Source organism: Perognathus longimembris, chromosome 14, assembly GCF_023159225.1.
Source record: "Perognathus longimembris pacificus isolate PPM17 chromosome 14, ASM2315922v1, whole genome shotgun sequence".
NCBI classification, from domain to species: domain Eukaryota; kingdom Metazoa; phylum Chordata; class Mammalia; order Rodentia; family Heteromyidae; genus Perognathus; species Perognathus longimembris.
Genome location: NC_063174.1, coordinates 9,849,094 through 9,872,641, shown reverse-complemented (window position 1 = coordinate 9,872,641; position 23,548 = coordinate 9,849,094). Strand labels below are relative to the sequence as shown.

General features: G+C 42.1%; 1 protein-coding gene across 2 annotated transcripts in view; it reads right to left on the bottom strand.

The window, feature by feature from the left end:
• Positions 1-11,705: 11,705 nt before the first annotated feature.
• Positions 11,706-23,548, bottom strand: part of LOC125363340 (protein only RNase P catalytic subunit) — a 110,240-nt gene continuing 98,397 nt past the window's right edge. For both annotated transcript variants that reach the window (XM_048362498.1, XM_048362497.1), the window contains exons 6-8: positions 21,325-21,473; positions 13,807-14,002; positions 11,706-12,241 (exon numbers count right to left, since the gene is read on the bottom strand). In XM_048362498.1, coding sequence (XP_048218455.1) covers positions 12,110-12,241; positions 13,807-14,002; positions 21,325-21,473 — 477 coding nt within the window. In that variant the 3' untranslated portion in view covers positions 11,706-12,109. The remainder of the gene's footprint in view (positions 12,242-13,806; positions 14,003-21,324; positions 21,474-23,548) is intronic.

Genomic DNA, 23,548 nt, shown 5'->3' with positions numbered 1-23,548 from the left:
TCAGATCAGTCTCAGTCCTGAAGTTCTTTTCTGCAGCTTAGTAGCTATGCTTAGCTACTTAGCAGTACAAGAATTTTAAGCCAGATTAGGAGGAAAAAGAAAAGTTCTGTCTATATTATTTATGAGGAAAGGTGGAACCCAATGTGGAGTGGGGTGTGACTTCTATGACTTACACAGGCAACTTTATTATGTTTCTATTCATGAGCCCTTCAAAGCCCTACCTGACCTGATCAAACTAATACTCCCCAGCCCATAATTGTTGTATCTCTTCTTCCAGTACCATGCTGGGTGGAATAGTGTCTATCAACATACAAGTCACACAAATAGTGATTTCCTTTCTCTCCTATCCTCTTCTGTGCCTGGATTCTCTCAGGTAGCCCCCAAACTGATAAACACTGCCTTTAGATTTGAAAAGGCAAGTTAAAGCTTTGTTGTTGTTTTTATGCCAGTTCTGGGGTTTGAACTCAGGGCCTGGGCCAGGGCCTGGGCACTGTCCCTATTTGACCCACAGTTCCACTTTCAGCTTTTTTTTTGGTGGGGGGGGATGCTTAATTGGAGGTAAGTGTCTTGGGGGTTTTTCTTCAATCTACAATCCTCAGATTTCTACCCCCTGTGTATCTAAAACTACAGGCATGAGCCTCCAGCATCCAGCAAGTTAAAGCTTTTAAACTTGCATTAGTTCAGTCCAAAGGACATTTAAATACAACCATCCATGAACATTTTTACAGAGCCTAAACCTTTAGCTTTTCAGTTCACCCCAATATTCAGCCATAGCACTAATACAGTATTACCCTCTTACTTTAAATGTTTCTCTTGTTTTTCCAAACTCTGCCTTACTGAAGAGCTAATGCTCAGCTTCATGTCTTATTTCTGAAAGCCAAAGACCTTGTGAAACATGGAGAATTCTCACAGGTCTTCCCCAAATATTAGAGGAAGCAGTGGAAGACCCCAGTTGGCTTGGGCTTCTGTTGCTCAAGACTAGCAACTCTACCTCCTCTTGAGCCACAGCACCACTTCTAGCTTTTTCTATTTACATGGTATTGAGGTATCAAACCCAGGACTTCATGCATGCTAGGTAAGCACTCTACCACTAAGCCACATTCTAGCCCCCTGGTTATTTTTAATACACAACCTCCCCTGAGGAATGATAACACTGGAAGCCCTGCAGAACTCCAAAGGGCAGAAATACTCTAGTGAAAAATAAGACAAGGAAGGAAGAGATGAGGTCCTGAGCTTTGAACATGGTCAGGCTCTGCTCTGAGAAGAAGCACTAGATTTGAATTTAAGCCTTTCATAGACAGTCTAGTGACCAAAACCTTGGTTTCTTCTTCCCACTTGAAAGGAATAGAGAAAAAAGAATTATTAGCCACAATAGTGAAAATAAGCCAATTACCAAGAAAGTTGGCTTCGTTTTTTGTTTTTTGTTTGCCAGTACTGGGAACTGAACTCAGGTGTTATTCCTAGCTCTTTCTGCTCAGGGCTAACTCTCTACCACCTGAGCTACAGCCCCACTTCAGGCTTTTTTTTTATGATTAACTGGAGATAAATCTCCTAAGACTTTCCTGCCCAGGGTTGGCTTCAAACCATGATCCAGATCTCAAGCCTTCTGAGTAGCTAGGATTATAGGCATGAGGCACTAGTGCCAGGCTGAACTTAGTTTCTTTTTGTCAAAGGAGAAAATACTGATGAATAAGGCCTGGATTACTGACTAATTTGCTTTGATCTATTTCTAGTAAAAAGTGAAAGCAAGCTCTGCATAGCCCTGCACTGTATGTGCATGCTATTATTCGGAAGTGAAACTCCGGCTTCCTAATTTGGGAAGTTGCCAGTTCTTACCTACCTTGCCTCACGTACACAGTTTCATCCAGGAGTGTGGACAGGAAGATGGACTTGCAAGCATCACAAGCATGCTGCTTCCCTAATCTTAGCATCTGTATGTTTTTCTTTTTCTGTGCTGGCCCAGGGGCTTCAACTCAGGGCCTGGGCATTGTCCTTGAACATGTTGTATTTGCTCAAGGGTAGTGATCGGCCACTTGAGCCACACCTCCACTTCTAGCTATTTTTTTTCCCTAGAGGTTAGATGGAGATAAGAGTCTTATGGGGTGTCTCTCCCTCTTTGAGAGCACCCATACTCTTAGTGTGCCCCTGCCTTTCTGGTTGTCTACTTGCCTACTTGCTTACTAACTCAATAAAGCACCAAGATTTCTTACCATTAAAAAAAGGTGTCTTATATACTTTCCTGCCTAGGCTGGCTTTGAACTGTTGATCCTCAGATCTCAGTCTTATGAATAGTTGGGGTTACAGGCGTGAGCGACCAGCACCAGGGAATCTTATTCCTGTTAGGTTTTTAAAGTAGGTAGCCGGTAAAGGAGAACGCCACGCGGTATTCAGGCAGGAGAGAACGTTTATTACCGAACTGCTGGCCGAAGAGAAGGGAGAGAGAGAGAGCGACCCCCACCCAGCCCTGCTTTATTTAGGGCAGGGGCAAGGGGTGTGGCCAGGTGGATTAGGAGGTGACCTCAGGGAAAGGGGAGGTAACTGCCTCCAGGTCTGCTGGTTACCCAGGTAACTGGGTGGAGACTTAATGAGGTGGGGGCATCTGCATGTAGCCCTCAGGGAGAGGACCTAACAATTCCCTCTGCTCCTCTTCCGCCGTGCTTCAAAACAAAAGTCAAGTTTCAAAAAGCCACCAGAAACAGACCTGAACATTAAAACATCTTACAACTACACAGCAAGTTGTTTTTGTTTTTTGTTTTTTGCTAGTCCTGGGGCCTCAGACTCAGGGCCTAGGCACTGTCCCTGGCTTCTTTTTGCTTAAGGCTAGCACTCTACCACTTGAGCCACAGTGCCCCTTCCAGCTTTTTTTTGTTTATGTGGTGCTGAGGAATTGAACCCAGGGATTCATACATGCTAGGCAAGCACTCTACCGCTAAACCACATTCCCAACCCTACACAGCAAGTTTTATTGCAGTTACCCTAGTGTCACATATGTAGTAGATGCCTAATAAATAAATTTCTAATTCATTTAAGATGAGGTGGGAGAAAGTTGTTAAATGATAATGACTATGGAGAGTGATATTGGAAATATTATTATTGTTTTCCATTCATGGGACTTGAACTTGGCCTGGGCTCTCTGTGCTTGGGCTGTTCTGCTCAAGGCTAGCACTCTACCACTTTCAGCTGTAGCTCCACTTCCAGTTTTCTAGTGGTTAATTGAAGATAAGAGTCTCAGACTTTCCTGCCTGGGCTGGCTTTGAACCACAGCCCTCAGATCTCAACTTCCTGAGTAGCTAGGATTACTGGCATGAGCTACCAGTGCCCAGCACAGAAACTATTTCTTAAGGATCAGTGAGGGATACACCACAGACTGTATTACTAGGTGAGCCAGCACACACACACACAGAAAACCCCAAGGACCAAGAGGGGAATTCACTCAAAGGGGAAGTGGGCATTAAAGGTAAAAATAAGGAAGACATTTTCAAGGGACTTCTCCAAAGTACTTCAATATTTCCTGAGCCCCTGCTATGGGGAAACTCTGGGCTCCCGGCTCTGTGAGACACGGATGAACCACATGGGTTCCCCTGCCCTTAGGGGTAGGATGAGGTTCTCATTTCCAATTAACCAGCAAAGGCTGGAAGTGGCCCTGTAGCTCAAGTGCTAGCCTTAACCACAAAAGCTCAAGGACTGTGCCCAGGCTCTGATTTCAAGCCCCAGGACACACACACACACACACACACACACACACACACACACACACACACACATACACACGAAACAATGAGACTAGAATATTCATGGAGCTGAAATCTGTGATAATACTGGCAGTAAGAGAAAAAGATATTCTATTGACATTTGTAAAGTACAAGCTGTTCAATAGATTTCTTCCCATAAACTTGGTGTGGAAAACAAAGGAAACCACATGATTTGTTCTACAAAGTGAAATGTTATCTGTTCTCTCAAAAAACATAGTTTGACCAGGGTTTATTTCTTTAGGATCTGCAGATCAGAGGACCTGACTTGGAAACAACCCTTTTCATGAAGAATCTGACCAGGGCTGCCAGGAAGGATTGAAGGACATGACCTCTAATTTGAGCCAAAAGCTCTTATCAGGAAGACAGCTACCTGAGGCACAAATTTCCTTGAACTTGAAGGTTGAGTACACAGCATGAGATTAGTATTTTGTTATACTGCAATGCCCTTGTGTAAACTAGTTGACTCTTTATGAATTTACATTATTATTACTGTTATTATCATCATCGGTTGTGGGGCTTGAACTCTCAGCCTGGGCACTGTCCCTGAGCTCTTCCACTTGGGCTGTAGCACCACTTCCCATTTTCTGGTGGTTCATTGTAGATAAGAATCTCACAGATTTTCTTGCCCAAGCTGGCTTTGAACTGCAATCTTCAGATCTCAGCCTCCTGTTTAGCTAGGATTATAGGTATGAACCACTGCACCAGCACCTGGCTTTTTATTTTTTGCCAGTTCTGGGGCTTGAACTCAGGGAATACATGAAAAGGCAGAACAAAGAAAATCTTCATCATGTTGTATATTTTCCCATTAAAGCGGTTTTAAAATGCTGATTCTGGGGGAGGGGGGATTGAGGGAGGAGGTAACAAACAGTACAAGAAATGTATCCAATGCCTAACGTATGAAACGGTAACCTCTCTGTACATCAGTTTGACAATAAAAATTTTAAAAAAATAAAATAAAATGCTGATTCTGGGGGAGGGGCTAGTACTGGGGATTATACTCAAGGCCTCGACCAATCCAGTATTTGTCAGCCCCTTTTTACAAATGGTTATTTTTAAGACAGGGTCTCATTTTGTGCCAGAGCTGGCTTGGATTTTTATTTTTTTATATATTTTCTGCCAGTCCTGGGGCTTGAACTTGGGACCTGGGCACTGTCCCTGAGCCTCCTGTGCTCAAGGCTAGCACTCTACCACTTGAGCCACAGCGCCACTTCTGGCTTTTTCTGTTTATGTGGTGCTGAGGAATTGAACCCAGGGCCTCGTGCATGCTAGCGAGCACTTTATCACTAAGCCACATGCCCAGCCCCTGGCTTGGATTTTGATCCTCCAATTTGGCCTCAATTGCTATCCCCTAGTCTCCTCTTCAGCAGTGAGGATTGCAGGCTTGAGCCAGGGCCTGTGCGCTGAAGTGCTGAATAGTCATTAGCTTCGCTCCCTGGGCTCCTGGGAGCCAGGAATGAATAAGAGGAGCACTGAGGGAACCAGGGGAGCACTCTACCACTAAGCCACATCCCCAGCCCCATGAATTAACATTATTATGGCTAATAGTGCAAGGAATAAGTGATAGGAAGCTTGTAAGAACAAGGAAAACTTTACATTTTCTGTCAGGTTAAGAAAGAGGTGTTAGGCTGGTTGTGCTTACCTAAAGGAGTCTCCACTTGGGAGGAGGACACATAGTAAGACCATATTCTAAAATACTTAAAATTAAAATGTGTTACAAAAGAATTATGAAAATGATTTTTAAAGGCCCATGTATGAGCCTAGTGCCAGTAGCTAATGTCTATAATTCTCTCTACTCAGAAAGCTGAGATCTGAGGATCATGGTTCAAAGCCAGTCTGAGCAGTAAAGTCTATGAGGTTCTTACCTCTGATTAACCACCAAAAAGCCAGAAGTGGAAGTGTGGCTCAAGTGGTAAAGTGCCAGCCTTGAGTAATAATGCTAATGGGGTGTGCCTTGGGTCCCAGTACCAGCATAAATACACACACACACACACACACACACACACACACACACACAGCATGAACGTTCAGAAAAATGATCACATAATGTATAAAAACAATAGCTTATGGAACTGTAACCGCTTTGTGTAACTACTCAATTATAAAACAGAAACTTAACTTTTAATAGCATCAGACTGTTGAGCTATAGGCACAGCATAAAAAGAAAACCTTACCATATGTTGGCGACTCATACCTGTAAGCTTAGCTACTTGAAAGGTTCAGAACAATAGGATCCAGGTTCAAATCCATACATTTTGAAGCCCCCATCTCAATCAATAACTGGCCACAGGAATGCTAGTCATCCTAGTTCCACAGGAAGTATAGATGGGCCAATCGCAGTCCAGATTGGACCCAGTTCAAATTCTTACATGAGACCCTATTCAAATAATAATGAAGGCAAAATGGTCTGGGCATGTGGCTCAGGTGGTAGATATTCTGCCCACCATGTACAAGGCCCTGAGTTCAATCCTTAGTATCACAAATGGACAGAAAGAAGAAAGAATGGAAAGAGGGGGGAGGTGGAGAAAGAAAAGAATAAAAGGAAAGAAAAGCCCTAGCCTTAGGTTTGAAGTTAAGGTTACTGGAAACAAAAAAAGAAAATTCAAGAATGATATACAGTACTACAGTATGTCTCAGGCAATAAGTCTGGGTGGGTAAGACTTACTTTTCTGGGGATTTGCCATAGCCACTGCCAAAGGGATGTGTTCATAGAGGTGGGATTTCCACCCCTTTCTCCCAGTCCAGGGCTCTACTCTACCCCAGAACAACCAAACAGACAGAATTGTTAAGGAGTTCCACAGTTACCTATCAGGATACTGACATTCCATTCTGCTGTAATCACAGAAGCACAGAAGATCTCCTTTAATAGACTGGAAATATTTAAATGTGATCTGAATTTGACAATAATGGAGGGAGATGAGGCAATCTGATGGTCTCTTGAAAACAAATCTATTTCTTCAACATTAGAAATTAAAGCTCCTGGGCTGGGGATATAGCCTAGTGGCAAGAGTGCCTGCCTCGGATACACGAGGCCCTAGGTTCGATTCCCCAGCACCACATATACAGAAAACGGCCAGAAGCGGCACTGTGGCTCAAGTGGCAGAGTGCTAGCCTTGAGCGGGAAGAAGCCAGGGACAGTGCTCAGGCCCTGAGTCCAAGGCCCAGGACTGGCAAAAAAAAAAAAAAAAAAAAAGAAATTAAAGCTCCTACCAGTGACTGCTTAGTGTTTATTTCTTGGGGTAGATTTAAAATAGCACCAAAGAGATAAGTGGGGTAGTCATTTCAATGTGGTTGAAAAATTCCATATCAATTTTTTGGTCAGTGATCAAAAAACCGCCCCAAATTAATGATATTTTTTAACAAATTATCATGGTTAGCTTAATAACTCAATCTACTAGATAAGAGTGTACTTCTAAGGGCACTCGTAGCAAAACAAACTATTTCTGGCTGTCATCAATGAATGGCTAGATAACTATCTTCCTGTTTATTTATTTCAATTCCCAGTTGAATCCAAGAATCTCTAGGAAGTATTTATCCAATCAAATATTGTTAACAGCAAACAAATGAGATCTTCACGAAATCTTCAAACAGCATAAAATGGAGCCGATGAGAGAAAAGGAACATTTCTCAGGCTCACATTGACTCACCTGTGTCCTGCCTCTGGCATTTTTATTCCATTATTTCTTTGGCTTCAGTGGATCTCTGAAGAGTCCTTAAGGACACTACTTGTCATTGGCTGCCACAGGGCAGGGAGAAAGTGGTCTTTGTGCCTTTCCTCTCATGCTCAAGGCACTTCATTCACTTCCTTTCTTCTTCTATTTCCCTCCCACCATGTAGGGTTGCCAGGCTGTACAAATGCTCCATTTCTTATTGTTCCTTATCCTATTATGTAATCATATAATTCCCACTAGGGTCACTGGACTTTGCAAATAGAAATAAAAAAACAGTGAAATGTCAATCTGAAGTTGAAAAAAATATATATATATATATGCCAGTCCTGGGTTTGGACCCAGGGCCTGAGCACTGTCCCTGGCTTCTTTTTGCTCAAGGCTAGCACTCTACCACTTGAGCCACAACACCATTTCCGGCTTTTTCTGTTTATGTGGTGCTGAGGAATCGAACCCAGGGCTTCATGCATGTTAGGCAAGCACTCTACCGCTAAGCCACATTCCCAGCCCCAAGATGACAATAGTTTTAGGAGTATGTTGGGGTATATAGTTCTACTTAAAAAATAATCTGAAATTCAAATTTTACTTGGAGTCCTGTGTCTTCGGAAACCCTCCTCCCTCCTTAGGGGCTAGAGGAGGCTCTACTCTGGCCTGAGAATTTGATCTGCTTCCATCTTAATCTTGAAAATTGGCCAAAATCCAAGTATCATCATTCCCTCCCAGTGGACTATGCTCCCATTTTCTAGCTCATTCTCAAGAGGTCTCCCTTATATATATTTAAGTCTGTGGACTCCAGATTGATGAAGAAATGACAAAATGCTAGATCTGGACTCCATTTAGCTTTGTCTCAGTCATTGCCCAAATGTTGACTTTCAGTAAATGAAAGGAAGATTCTCTAAGATACACCAATACCCTTGGCTTCTATTCCCGCTTTGTAATGAAGCTGTCAGAGCCGAGTGTGGGGGCATGTGTCCATCTTATAGTTCCAACCAGGAGGGAGAGTGAGGTAGGCAGATCACTTGAGCACAGGAGCTCCAGACCAGCCTGTGCAACATGAGAAGACCCAAGACAAGAGTCTCAACAAACAAGGAGCTATTATAGGCATTTCTAATGGAGTCCTGATCAACTCCCTTGAGATTTTCTTTTCATTGGGTCTAGAAACCGAAGAAAAGATAACCTAAATTTATAATGCTAGAAGGAAAAACAAAATCTTTTAAAACACTTTTAAATGTTTCTAAAGTATATCCTCTTTCTTCCTCCTTTCTTGTCGTGGAACTTGAACTCAGGGCCTGGCCACTATCCTTGAGCTTTTTTGCTTAAGGCTAGCATTCTACCACTTTGAGCCACAGTGCCACTTCTCCTTTTTGAGGGGTTAATTGGAGATGAGTCTCATGGACTTTCCTTCCCTGGCAGGCTTTGAACTGCGGTCCTCAGATCTCAGCTTCCTGAGTAGCTAGGGTTATAGGCATGAGCCAACAGTGTCGGTTAGTATATACTCTAAGTAACTTCCCTCCTTTGTTTCAAGTGTCAGAGTTAATGCCCCTTTCAAAGGCTTCACCATTCACTCTGATTTAAAATGTATCCACCCAGCTGTGCAGTCCCACAGCAATTAAGTGGAGAGAAGAGTCTCACAGCCAGGCGCTGGTGGTTCAGGCTGAGATCTGAGGATCTCGGTTTGAAGCCAGCCTGGGCAGAAGAGTTCCCAAGAGATTCTTCTCTCCAGTTAACCATCAGAAAACTAGAAGTGGAGGGCTGGAAATATGGCCTAGTGGCAAGAGTGCTTGCCTCGTATACATGAAGCCCTGGTTTCGATTGCTCAGCACCACATATATAGAAAATGGCCAGAAGTGGCGCTGTGGCTCAAGTGGCAGAGGCTAGCGCCTTGAGCAAAAAGAAGCCAGAGACAGTGCTCAAGCCCTGAGTCCAAGGCCCAGGACTGGCAGAAAATTAAAAAAAAAAGAAAGAAAAAGAAAACTGGAAGTGGAGCGGTGGCTCAAAGTAGTAGAGCACTAGCCTTGCGTGAAAGAGCTCAGGGACGGCAGCGCCCAGACCCAGAGTTCAAGGCCTATGACCTACTTAAAAAAAAAAAAAAAATCTCACAGACTTTCCTGCTCTATTTGGCTCTGAACTGCGATTATAGGCGTGAGCCACCAGCACCCAGCTTCGCTCGGAATCTTGATCCCCAGTCTCCAATTCCCAAACAGCCAGGATTAAAGGCTTGAGACACCAAGCTTGGCAAGTCATTTTTTTAGTGCTAGCATACATTTTTGAAGTGTGTGTTTGCCCATAAATGAATCCATTTTAAGTGTTTAGTATAATGAATTACAACTGATATATATATCTGTTATCAATACCTAGATCAATATATAGTACTCTCTATCATCTGAAGAAAATTCTTAATTCCCTTTTCTCAGGCAACCACTGATAAAAACAACTGATTTAAAAAAACAAATATGGCCTAGTGGTAGAGTGCTTGCCTGGCATACACGAAGCCCTGGGTTCGATTTCCCAGCACCACATATATAGAAAAAGCCAGAAGTGGGCTGGGGATATGGCCTAGTGGCAAGAGTGCTTGCCTCGTATACATGAGGCCCTGGGTTCAATTCCCCAGCACCACATATACAGAAAATGGCCAGAAGTGGCACTGTGGCTCAAATGGCAGAGTGCTAGCCTTGAACAAAAAGAAGCCAGGAACAGTGCTCAAGCCCTGAGTCCCAAACCCCAAGACTGGCAAAAAAGCAAAACAAATAAACAAAAACAGTGAGACTCTTTTTTAAAAAACTGTATTAAAAATTTTTTTATTATAAAGGTAACATACAGAGGCGTTGTAGTTACATAGATAAGGTCATGAGTACATTTATTTGAACACTGTTATCCCCTCCCTCATTTTCATCCATTTCCCTCTCAGCTCCATATATTTGTTTGTTTGTTTGTTTTTTGCCTTTTCTGTTTTGGTACCAGGGATCCAACCCAGGTTGTAATTGCTAGGCAGTTGCTTTGGTTGCAATTATTAGGCAAGCAGCCCTGAGACTCTTATCTGCACTAAACTAGCAAAAGAGCTGAAAGTACAGCTGTGGTTCAAGTGACAGAGTTAGTCTGAGTTTAAGATCCAGCACCAGCACAAAAACCACACACACACAAAAAAAACCCCAAACCTAAAACAATGGTAATTACTCAATCTGGTGTGGAATAAAACCCTCTTGTATAACGACTTGAAATTTTAAAAAATGATAAAACCAGAATGATTAAATTGTATCTATTCTTAAACTATTAAATAATATACTACATATGGATAAAGAAAGGAGTGTCATAAAGAATCTACATACACCTTTTCAGCTGAGATCAAGGGCCAGTGAAGAGTAAGGTAGCTAATCAGAGAATAAAACTGAGAGGCAACTATTAAAATTCAATGACATTATTAAACTAAGCTAAACTTGATTACTGAAAAAATAATTTGTATCCTTTTAGAACTCCCTTATACTAATGATGGATGAAATTAAAAGCAGTCACAGCCAGGCATGGTGCGTGCACCTGTTCCCAGGGATTTGCAAGTGCTTCTGAAGCAGCAGCACTTGAGCCCAGATTTTCATGGCCAGTTTGGGCACAGCGAGACCCTGTATCTCTCCTTTTTTTGTGCCAGTACTGGGCTTGCACACTCCTGCTCAGCTTTTTCACATATGGCTGACACCTCACCAGCTAAGCAATGCCTCCAGTTCCGCTTTTTGCTTATTAATTGGAGATAAGAGTCTTGCATATTTGTCTGCCTAGGCTGGCTTTAAACCATGATCCTCAGATTTCAGCCTCCAGAGCAGCAAGGATTATTGGCATAAGCTACCTGCACCCACAAAGAGAGCCCTTGTCTCTAACGGAAAATACAAAAGCAAAACCCTCACAAAATGGTGAATTTGGAAAGGGTTTATAATGTGGGTTTTAAAATGAAGAAGAAATAGTTGTTAGGCCTGTAAAGTGAAGTCAGGAGTAGCAAAATGGATACCAAAAGTACCACCCAACGAGGAATAGCTGGCCCTGAAGGAGAAATACAGGCTTCACGCTCCAGTAGATCCCAATTCGCCAAGAACAAATGTTAAGGAAAAATAATACAGCTCACATAACAATACTTGATCTTTTTTAATTAAAAAATCTATTTTTTAAGCCAGGTGCTGGTGGCTCATGCCTGTAACTCTAGCCACTCAAGAGGCTGAGACCTGAGGATCACAGCTCAAAGCCAGCCAAGGCAGAAACGTCCACGAGACTCTTATCTCCAATAAACTACTGAGAAAAAGCCAGAAGTGGCACTGTGGCTCAAATGGTACGCTAGCTTTGGGTACAAGGAAGCTCAGGGCACCCAGGCCCAGTTCAAGCCCCAGGACCTGCTCCCCCTCCCCCCAAAAAAGTAAAATCAATCAATTTGTTAACTTCAGGATAGTATTGGGAGAGGGAAAATGGAAGAGAATGATGGAAGGGGTGACACTGATCAAGATGGACTGTATTCATAACCTGACTTGTGGAACTGTAACTTCTTCATACAACTACATAATAAATAGTAATAATAAATGGATTGTTGTCTCGACCAGTGTCAGTAAAATCTTCTTATCTTCAGGACAGAGGCAATGTCCTAAACAAGCATCAACTCAAGAGCTCTGTTACCAAGCAGGAAGGAGGTCACCCAAACACAAAGCCTGTGGCAAGACTTTAACTCTTTCGCTGCAGGCAAAGCCATTTGGTTGGCACTTCATAGGAATATCTTTCCACCAGGTCTTCATCATAAGGTATGTGCCATGAGTCTCCAGTTGTTTGCACAACTGTGTCATATCTGAGAATATGCTGTTGAATTAAAAAAGAAAACCAAACATTGAGAATAACAATACAAAGTATCCTGGCTATTTCCCCATTTTCCAACAACCTCTCAATTTCTTTGAAAGGGTGGCCTATGTTCTATTTAAAAGTAGACTTTCAAAGAGCAGCTAATACTGAAAATGGAAATTGGAAGTTCCTTCTTTGGAACAAACAGCCTTTCTTCCTTCCTTCCTTTCTTCTTTTCTTCCTCCTTCCCTTCCTTGTTAATTGGAGATGGGCATCTCATGGACAGTTTTCTGCCTAGGCTGACTTTGAACTGTGATCCCAGGTCTCAGCCACCTGACTAGCTAGGTTTACAGGCATGAGCAACCACCACCTGACTTACAAAAAGAATCTTCTTGTTGCCTTCATCCGTTTGTGAGAACATTTTCAAAGATAAGAAAGAAGGGCTGGGAATATGGCCTAGTGATAAAAGTGCTTGCCTCATATACATGAAGCCCTGGGTTCGATTCTTCAGCACCACATATATAGAAAAAGCTGGAAGTGGCGCTGTGGCTCAAGTGGTAGAGTGCTAGCCTTGAGCACTCTGCCAGGGACAGTGCTCAGGCCCTGAGTTCAAGGGCCAGGACTGGCAAAAAAAAACAAAAACAAAAAAAGAAGTAAAGAAGAAAATAAGTAGAACTGCCACGTACCCCTCACCAATTTCAACCATTAAGAAGTCAGGGCTAGGGCTGGGGATATGATCTAGTGGCAAGAGTGCTTGCCTTGAATACATGAAGCCCTGGGTTCAATTCCCCAGCACCGCATATACAGAAAATGGTCAGAAGTGGTGCTGTGGCTCAAGTGGCAGAGTGCTATCCTTGAGCAAAAAAGAAGCCAGGGACAGTGCTCAGGCCCTGAGTCCAAGGCCCGGACTGGCAAAAAAAAAAAAAGAAGAAGAAGAAGAAGTCAGGGCTAGGGGCTGGGAATATGGCCTAGTGGCAAGAGTGCTTGACCTCGTATACATGAAGCCCTGGGTTCGATTCCCCAGCACCACATATACAGAAAATGGCCAGAAGTGGGCTGGGAATATGGCCTAGTGGCAAGAGTGCTTGCCTCGTATACGTGAGGCCCTGGGTTCGATTCCTCAGCACCACATTTACAGAAAATGGCCAGAAGTGGCGCTGTGGCTCAAGTGGCAGAGTGCTAGCCTTGAGTAAAAAGAAGCCAGGGACAGTGCTCAGGTCCTGAGTCCAAGCACCAGGACTGGCAAAAAAAAAAAAAAAAAAAAAAGAAGTCAGGGCTATTTCTGTTTCACCGGAGCCTTGCCCACTTTCAGCCGTGTCACCTGTCCTGTACCATTTCCTATGACAAAGTCTGAGTTTAGCTGATTGAATCCATTACTTATTTTTTTAAATGAACAAATACAAATTATCTATACATATATTCATTGTGAATATGGTTTGAAATATGTATACAGAGACTCAAGCCAATTAACCTGAGTTACCTTACCAACTTACCCTTTTACCTAGTGAGAACAATTTTTAAAAGTTGTACCACATTCATACTATATAGTTGTTTTTTTAACATTCCACAAAAAATAGATACTATACCTGAAAGGTTATTTTGGATCTTAGAGAACTATTTATAATTGCCAGCTGATGTCCCTGCTGCCACTTAGTGAACAAGCGTTGGGTCTTGGCATCACGAAGACAGGCCTTGTGGTCTCGCAGCAGGTCTTTTGTGATAAACTTGCAGTGATTCCCCGAGTTCAGAGCGGCATACAGAAGGAATGGGTCATCCTTTGAGCTGAACCGGCGGAAGAAAGATCAGTCAAAGATACTCAGAAGAAGATAGCTTGGTGTGTTTTTTTTTAACCTTATTATTTTCCTACTTTTCTTGGCTTTCTTTCTTTCTCTCCTCTCTCCTTCCTTCTTTCCCTCCCTCCCTTCTTCCTTCTTCCTCTCTCTCTCTCTTTCTTTCTGTACAGTAACTGGGGCTTGAACTCAAGGCCTCTCAGTCTGGCTTAGTTTTTTTACTCAAGGCTAGTGCTCTGCTACTTGAGCAACACACACCTCTATTTCTGGCTTTCCCCCCCCCCCCCCCCTGCTGGTTAATTGGAGATAGCATAGATTTGTCTGCCAGGGCTGGCTCCAATATCAATCCTCAGTTCTCAAGCTCCTGGGTAGCTAGGATTATATAAGCATGAGCCACTAGTATCTGGCCAGTTCCTCTAAATTCTCTCTCTCTCTCTCTCTCTCTCTCTCTCTCTCTCTCTCTCTCTCTCTCTCTCTCTCACTCTCACTCCCTCTTGCCAGTCCTGGGGCTTGAACTCAGGGCCTGAGCACTGTCCCTGGCTTCTTTTTGCTCAAGGCTAGCACTCTACCTCTTGAGCCACAGTGCCACTTCTAGCTTTTTCTGTTTATGTGGTACAGAAGAATTGAACCCAGGGCTTCATGCATGCAAGGTGAGCACTCTACCACTAAGCCACATTCCCAGCCTCCTCTGAATTCTTTTTTTTTTTTAATTTTTTTTATTATTAATTGAACATAAAATTTTTTTTTACAAGGTGCTGTGCAAAGAGGGTGCAGTTACATAGTAGGGCAGTGTGTACATTTCTTGTGATATCTTACAACCTGTTTTCCCATCCCTTGTCTAGGTCAGGTAGACCCATATGCAATATACAATGTATCAAGCACATTATACAGTGTTCACAGACTTGGTCTCTACTGTCTCTCCATCTCCCTTTGTTAACAGTCATATATCAGGGAGATCATGCCCCTTTGTTTTCTGTGTTCTAGGCTTGTCTCACTCAACATTATTTGTTCGAGTTCTGACCATTTCCCTGCGAATAACAATATTTCACCATTCCTAATCGCTATGTAGTATTCCATTGTGTATAAGTACCATATTTTTTGGATCCATTCATCTGTGGAGGGGCATCTGGGTTGTTTCCAAATTTTGGCTATTGTGAATTGTGCTGCGATAAACATGGAAGTACAAATGTCCTTTTGATATCTTGGGTTTTGCTGTTTAGGATAGATGCCTAGGAGTGGTATGGCTGGGTCATAGGGTAGGTCTATATTGAGCTTTTTGAGAAACCTCCATACTGTTCTCCAAAGTGGCTGTACTAATTTGCACTCCCACCAACAATGGAGAAGGGTTCCTCTTTCCCCACAGCCCCTCCAGCATTTGTTGTTTCCTGAGTTCAGAGTATAGGCCATTCTAACTGGGGTGAGGTGGTATCTCAGAGTTGTTTTTATTTGCATTTCCTTTACTAGCAGGGATGTTGAGCATTTCCTCATGTGTTTCTTTGCCATTTTTATATCTTCTCTTGTGAAGTCTCTCTTTAGCTCTTTTGCCCATTTCCTAATAGGTTTATTGGGCTTGGAGGGGCTTAGTTTTTTGAGTTCTCTGTAGATGACAGATATCAGGCCTTTGTCTGTTGCTGTGCTGGTAAATATCCTTTCCCATATCGTTGGCTGTCTTTCTATTTTGGTGGCTATGACCTTAGCTGTGCAGAAACTTTTTAATTTGTAGTAGTCCCATTTGTTGAGTCTTTCCCCTATTTGTTGTGCCCCTGGGACTCTATTCAGGAAGTTCCTTCCTGTGCCTATAAGTTCTAGTGTCTTTCCTACTCTGTCCTTCAGTAGTTTCAAGGATTCAGGTCTGATGTTGAGGTCCTTGATCCATTTTGAGTTGATCTTGGTGCATGGTGATAGGCTTGGGTCTACTTTGAGTTTTCTGCATATGGCTGCCCAGTTCTCCCAGCACCAGTAGTTGAAGAGGCTATGTTTATTCCATTGTATGTCTTTAGCTCCTTTGTCGAATATCAGTTGGCTGTAAGAGTGCGGTTTTATTTCTGGGTCTTCAATTCTAATCCACTGGTCTTCCGATCTGTTTTTATACCAATACCATGCTGTTTTTGTTATGATGGCCTTGTAGTAGAGCTTGAAGTCTGGTATGGTGATACCTCCTGCACTATGTTTTTTGCCTAGAATTGCTTTGGCTATTCTAGGTTTTTTGCTGTTCCATATGAATTTATGGATTGGTTTCTCTATTTCAGTGAAGAATGTGGCTGGGATTTTGATAGGTATTGCATTGAATTTGTATAACAATTTGGGCAATATGGCCATTTTCACTATATTGATTCTGCCTACCCATGAGCATGGGAGGTCTTTCCATCTCCTTGTGTCTTCTTTGATTTCCCTTATTAGATTTTTGTAGTTTTCATTGAATAGGTCCGTCACGTCCTTGGTTAAGTTGATCCCTAGGTACTTTATTCTTTTTTTGGCTACTGTAAATGGAATTGTTTCCATAATTTCCTTTTCTGTTTGTCTATTGCTGGTGTACAGAAAAGCTGCTGACTTTTGTGGATTGATTTTGTATCCTGCTACTTTGCCAAATTGGTTTATTAGATGTAGGAGTTTGGGTACTGAGTTTTTTGGGTCCTTGAGATATAAGATCATGTCGTCTGCGAATAGGGATAACTTGATTTCTTCCTTGCCGATGTGGATCCCTTTGATGTCCTCCTCTTGCCTTATTGCTATGGCTAGGGATTCCAGTACTATGTTGAACAGAAGTGGGGAGAGTGGGCATCCTTGTCTTGTTCCTGTGTTTAGGGGGAATGATTTAAGTTTCTCTCCATTTAATATGATATTAGCAGTTGGTCTGTTGTATATGGCTTTTATTGTTTTGAGGAATGTTCCATCTATTCCTGTTCTCTCCAAAGCTTTTAATAGGTATGGATGTTGTATTTTGTCGAAGGCTTTTTGGGCATCGACTGAGATAACAATGTGATTCTTGATTTTAGTTCTGTTTATGTGGTGAATTACATTGATTGATTTACGGATGTTGAACCATCCTTGTGACTGAGGGATGAAGCCTACTTGGTCATGATGTATGATATTCTTGATCACTTTCTGGATCCTGTTAGCTAATATTTTATTGAGGAGCTTTGCATCTGTGTTCATTAGTGATATTGGTCTGTAGTTCTCTTTTTTTGTTGGATCTTTGCCTGGTTTGGGGATGAGTATGATATTAGCTTCGTAGAATGAGTTCGGGATTTCTCCCTCCGTTTCTATTTCGCGGAAGAGTTTGAGGAGTATTGGAATTAGCTCCTCACTAAAGGTTTTGTAGAATTCATTGGTGAATCCATCTGGGCCTGGGCTTTTCTTAGTAGGGAGGTTCTTGATTACCTCCTGTATCTCACCGTAAGTTATTGGTTTATTTAGTTGATTTATTTCTTCTTGGTTCAGTTTGGGCAGTTTGTACTTCTCTAAGAATTGATCCATTTCTGTAAAATTATTGTTTTTTGTTGAGTAGAGGTTTTGGAAATAGCTCCTTATGATTGTTTGAATATCGTGTGTACTTGTTGTAATTTTTCCTGTGGAGTCCCTGATTTTACGAATATGAGTCTCTTCTCTTCTTTTTTTTGTGAGTCTTGCAAGGGGTCTGTCAATTTTGTTTATTTTCTCAAAGAACCAGCTTTTAGTCTTATTTATTTGTTGAATGGTCTTTCTATTTTCAATCAGATTTATCTCTTCTTTAATCTTTGTAATCTCTCCCCTCCTAGTCGTTTTAGATTCTGTCATTTCTTGTTTCTCCAGTTGTTTTAGTTTCATCGTGAGGGTATTCACCTGCTCTGCTTCCATTCTTTTAATGTGGGTACTGAGTGCAATGATCTTGCCCCTCAGTACTGCCTTAGCTGTGTCCCATAGGTTTCTTTGTGATGTGTTTTCTTTGTCATTGTGGCTTATGAATTCGTTGATTTCATCTTTAATTTGATCTGTGGCCCAAGTGTTGGATAGCAGCGTGGGGTTTAGCCTCCAAGAGTGTGTATAGGCTCTGTGGTATCCTTTGTTGTTGAGGGTTACCTTTAATCCACTGTGATCAGATATAATACATGGGATGATGTCAATACTTTTGTATTTGCTGAGGTTCTTTGTGTGGGCTATGACGTGGTCTATTTTGGAATATGATCCATGGGCTGCTGAAAAGAAGGTGTATTGGGTCTCTGTAGGGTGGAAGGTTCTATATAGGTCTGTTAGATCCATTTGGGAAATGGTGTTATTTAGGTCCTCAGCTCCCTTACTAATCCTCTGGGTGTTGGATCTCTCTCTTGGAGAGAGAGGAGTATTAAAGTCACCCACTATGATTGTGTTTGCATCTATCTTGCTCTGTAATTCTGTGAGAGTTTGCTTGACATATGTCGGGCCTCTTTTGTTCGGTGAGTATACATTTATCACCGTGATGTCTTGATTCTGGATTTTTCCTTGTATTAATATGTAGTGTCCTTCTTTGTCTTTTTGAGTGGACTTTAAAGAGAAATCCAGCTTGTCTGAGATCAGAATGGCTACACCTGCCGTTTTGGTGGGTGCATTTGCTTGGTAGATCTTGCTCCATCCTTTCATTCGAAGCCTGTTTTTGTCCCTTGCTGTAAGGTGGGTCTCTTGTAGACAGCAGATGTCAACTTTTTGTTTGCGGATCCATTCTGCCAGTCTGCTCCTCTTGATCGGGGAGTTTAAGCCATTTATATTTAAAGAGATCAAGGATAAGGGTGTTTTTTCTCCTTCCATTTTCTTGTTGGGCTGTTTTTTCCTGTTTTTTTTTTTTTTTCTTCTTGTCTTTAGTGAGCTGGTCTTTCTGCTGGACTTTGGCTATTGAAGTTTCTTTCTGATTCTGTCTGTGTGTCTTTTACGATCTCTGTTGGGTGGGCTTCCCCTCTTAATATTCGCTGTAGGGCTGGTTTTTTATTCACATACTCCTTTAGCTCCTCTTTGGTGTAGAAAGATCTGGTTCTCCCTTCGAATGTGAACTCCAGTTTCGCTGGATATTTGATCCGAGGTTGTAAATTGTTATTCTGAAGTACTTGGATGGTGTTTTTCCACTCACTTCGAGCTTGGTAAGTTTGTGTGGATAAGTCGGATGTTATTCGAATCCTCTTCCCATTGAAAAAAGTTTCCTTCTTCGCTTTGGCTGAATTCAGAATTTGCTCTTTAATCTTGAGGTCTGTAGTCTTGAATATTATGTGCCTTGGGGTGGTTTTCCTGGGGTCTGGCCTGCCATCCTCTGAATTCTTAACAGACATAATTTCATTGAGAAAGCACCTGGAAGTCCTAAACCATAATCGTTCTGTGTAAAACCAATTGGAAAATGGAGAGAAAGGAATGCTCTACAAGCCCAGCTAGGCAATTCTACTAGAACAAAGAATTCCAACAATTCTCTTTTCACATTTAAAAACTGGTTGTCTAGGGATGGGAGGGAGAAAATGAAGGAAGGGGTGACACTGACCAAGAAGCATTGTACTCATAACCTGACTTATGCAATTGTAACCCCTTTGTACTACTCCTTAATAACAATTAAAAGAAAACAAAAAACATATACCTGGTTGTCTGTGGACCTTTTTCCTATTGGCTTTATCCACCAGAGTAATTTATTCCCCTTTCCTCACCCAAATTCAAGAAACCTCCAGAATAGTGAGAGGGCAGGGTGACACCTTTTATTTTGTAAGCTACCGCTTCAAAGCGGAAACTGGTAGCCCCACACAGCTTGTGGGCAGTCACCAAGATTTGTACCGGAAGGCAAGTGCTGCTTTCAGAAAGGTCTGTGATTTGGACACCCTAGAGAGTCTCTACCTCAGCATTTACCATCTTGTGGATGTGCTATAGAAACACCACTTAACTATCTTGGCTCAGGACTGCAACCTCTGATACAGGTACCTTATGCCTTAATCAAATGACCCAAATAGGATCATTTGAAGTTCACCTTACACTGAACTAGCTTAGGGAAAATATGGAACAAGATTAGCAAAACTGCAATTTTCTTGTAGCTAAGTGACACTTACAGCGGACTCCACTATGCTATTCTCTCTTTGACAAGGCTTATTTGGTATTTTAGTGGAAAACAGAGTTAATGTTTAAACATTTAAATTTAAATGCAGACTCAGAAGATCAAAGAATCAATCTTTCAGAGTTTGGAACCTGAGTTGATGCAAAAACCCTAACCAAGCAGTGAGGTTAATTTTCAAGAGGCTTCTTGGTTGTAACACTACATTTGTCTAATTCTTCCAAGTAAGAAAAACAACGATTGTGGCAGTAGCCACATGTGCTTTCCATGTATTTGGTGCTGTGTTTTACGTGTGTTATTTGTAAGTATTAACTCATTGAATCTGCAAAACAAGCCTATTAGATTACATGTGAAAAGAGGCAATCATGGAGAAGGGAAACTTTCCCAGATGGGCAGTGACAGGGCTATGAGGGGAGCTAGGCATGTGCTCCTAAAGGGACCTGTGTTGCCCAATACTTCTTTCCAGCTTAAAAAAAGGGAGGGAGCTTGGCTTGGGATCTAAATGGAAGTAGACTCCTGCTTCATGCATTGAGAGCCATTTTAACTTTTTAAATAACAGATAACCCCCCCAACCCTTCCAACCCCCCCAACCTCCCCACCCCCAAATCAAACAAGAATACGTACTTTGGAGAATACTGACAAACTATGAAGTTATCACACTTGCTTTTTTAAAAGACAAGATCTCACTGTGTAGCCCAGGTTGATCTTGAATTCTCTGTCCTCTTGCCTCAGCCTCCCAAGTGCTTAGATCTCAGGCAAGTACCACCTCACACCCAGCTTAAGTTACCAAGCATTTGTGTGTGTGCACATGTGTGTGCGCGTGTGCAAAAACTGAGCCTTGAACTCAGAGCTTGGACGCTGTCCCACAGCTCCACAGTTCTGCTTGAGCAATAGCTTCACTTCTGGCTAATTAGAGATAAGAATCTCATAGACTTTCTTCCCGGGACTGGCTTTGAACCTTGATCCTCAGATCTCAGCCTCCAGAGCAGGTTGGATTACAGGCACGAGCCATCAGCACCTAGCACCTGGCCCATTATCTTATCTTGAGGGTATACTACTTTTGCTCCAAAAATGACTCTGTGCTTCCTCAAAATTCTATTTTTGACAAGACCACGACACTGGAACGTGTAGCTCAACAGCAGCTTTCTCTTTATATTTAGATCTTATTTAAAAATCAGGTTGATGTATATGTGTGCATTTTTTTAAAATAGCAAAGTGAAAAACTAACAAGCAGATGATGGAGCTTAGTGTAAATTCACTCACTTGTTATAACCAATACTTACATGTTATCAGCAAAGAAACAGCTGGCTTGCTTTTGTATCATTTTCATGTCACTCTCTCTCCACTGGGAACGATTTGTAAGCATGTGTTTCCGGCCTAGGACTAGCAGGTGAAGATTCTGCTTCGCTAGTTGAGAAACTACATTCAAGAGCTGTAAGACACAAAGCAGGCACCAAGCTCATCAGGTCAAGTAAAAAATCCCAAGCAACTTCAAGACCAACTAACTTGAGCAATTTATTTAAAAAGGCTGGGTATGTCAGCCCATTGAGAGTGCTTGTATAGACTCAGGAGCCCCTGGATGGACCCCTAGTATCTCCCCACCAAAACCAAAACCCACAATGGAACAACCATCCACACTTTTGATAGCAGTTTCTTAAGTTTCCATGCAGCTGAGAAGACATGATTGAAAATAACCCAAATGGGTCTTTGCAGCTACATTTTGGCTCAGAGGTTAATAATTATTAAGCTAAAGGCTGAGAGTCCAAGAAAAGGCAGAAAACCCTTAGCTTGAACTGCTCTGGAGCACCATCTTGTGGCTGAGAGGCTTCTATTAACAGCAGCTCTAAAAATAAAGACTAGAAGACAGGAAAGATGCATGGGCAGAACAAAGGCACTGTTTCCTGAAATACTTTGACAATCCAGCTATGAAAGCCTACTTTTTCTAGAATAAGTTCCAAGACAGAGCTAGTGGGCGGGGTCAAAGTCACAAAGTCAAAATGCTCAGAATAGCTTTTTTCCCTCGTCTAACTCAGGGACTCTTGCTTGCATAGTGTGCTTGCTTAGTGGGGGGCTCTACCACCTGAGCCATGCCTCTAGCCCTATATTAAGAATAGCAAAGAAAAAGAAAGTATACTTTAGTTCTATATTAGGTAAAAAATAAAACCAATTGCCAAGATATGGAAACAACCCAGATGCCCCACAATAGATGAGTGGATCCCCAAAATGTGGCACCTATATACAATGGAATTTTACACAGCCATTAGAAAGAATAAAACAATGACATTTGCAGGAAAATGGATGGATCTAGAACAAATCATGTTAAGGGAGGAAAGCCAAGCTCCGAGACAAATGGTGCATGTTCTCCCTGATATCAAGAAGTTAGAACTGAAATGCACTGGGATATGACAAATTGCACAGAATTCTAGATAGTCACATACAGTGAGACCACAAGAGGGTAGTCTTAGGAGAGAATAACAAAGGTGCAATACCCAAGCACCTCTTCATATGTATATAAAATAATATACATATTGAAACAAACTCCAAAGGCATGGAAACAAAGGAAAATTTTCTCAATTTTTTCTTTTTCTGATGACTGTATTCTTTATATTATATACGGTGTGCTCATGTTCACATATGTGGGAGAGGGGGAGGGCACAGAATCAGAGGAAAAAGAGTGAAAAAGTGCAGCAGTGAAGCGCACTGGACATTGATGAAAACGAGCTATGCAACTTGTGGGTAGAGATGGGAGGGAGGGAATGGGAGAGAATGAGGGAACTGATGACACTATGTGAAAGGAAATGTACTTAATACTTGATGAATGTAAAGGTAACCCTGCTGTATATCACTTATAAAACATCAATAAAATAAATTAGGAAAAATAAATAAATAAAAATAAAACCAAGAGCTGAGCACTGCTGGCTGGTGAGATCTGAGGATCAAGATTCAAAGGCATGGGGCTGGGGATATAGCCTAGTGGCAAGAGTGCCTGCCTCGGATACAAGAGGCCCTAGGTTCGATTCCCCAGCACCACATATACAGAAAACGGCCAGAAGCGGCGCTGTGGCTCAAGTGGCAGAGTGCTAGCCTTGAGCGGGAAGAAGCCAGGGACAGTGCTCAGGCCCTGAGTTCAAGGCCCAGGACGGCCAAAAAAAAAAAAAAAAAAAAGATTCGAAGGCACTCCAGGCAGACAATCCATTAGATTCTTACCACAAATTAACCAGCAAAAAATCAGAGTGGAGGTATGGCTCAAGTGGTAGAACACTAGCCTTGAGTGGAAAAAGCTAAGCAAGAGCTGGAGGATCTAAATTCAAGGCCCAGTCCTGGCACAAAAGAAAACCAAAACAAACCTAACAACAACAACAACAACAAAACTGAGTTGGTATGGTGGTGCAGGCCTATAATCCCGGAACTGAGCAGGCTGAGGCAGGAGGACTGGGAATTTATTATTATTATTATTTTTAAAAAGCCAAGCCAAAAACTGGAAGCTTGGGGTGTAGCTCAGTGGTA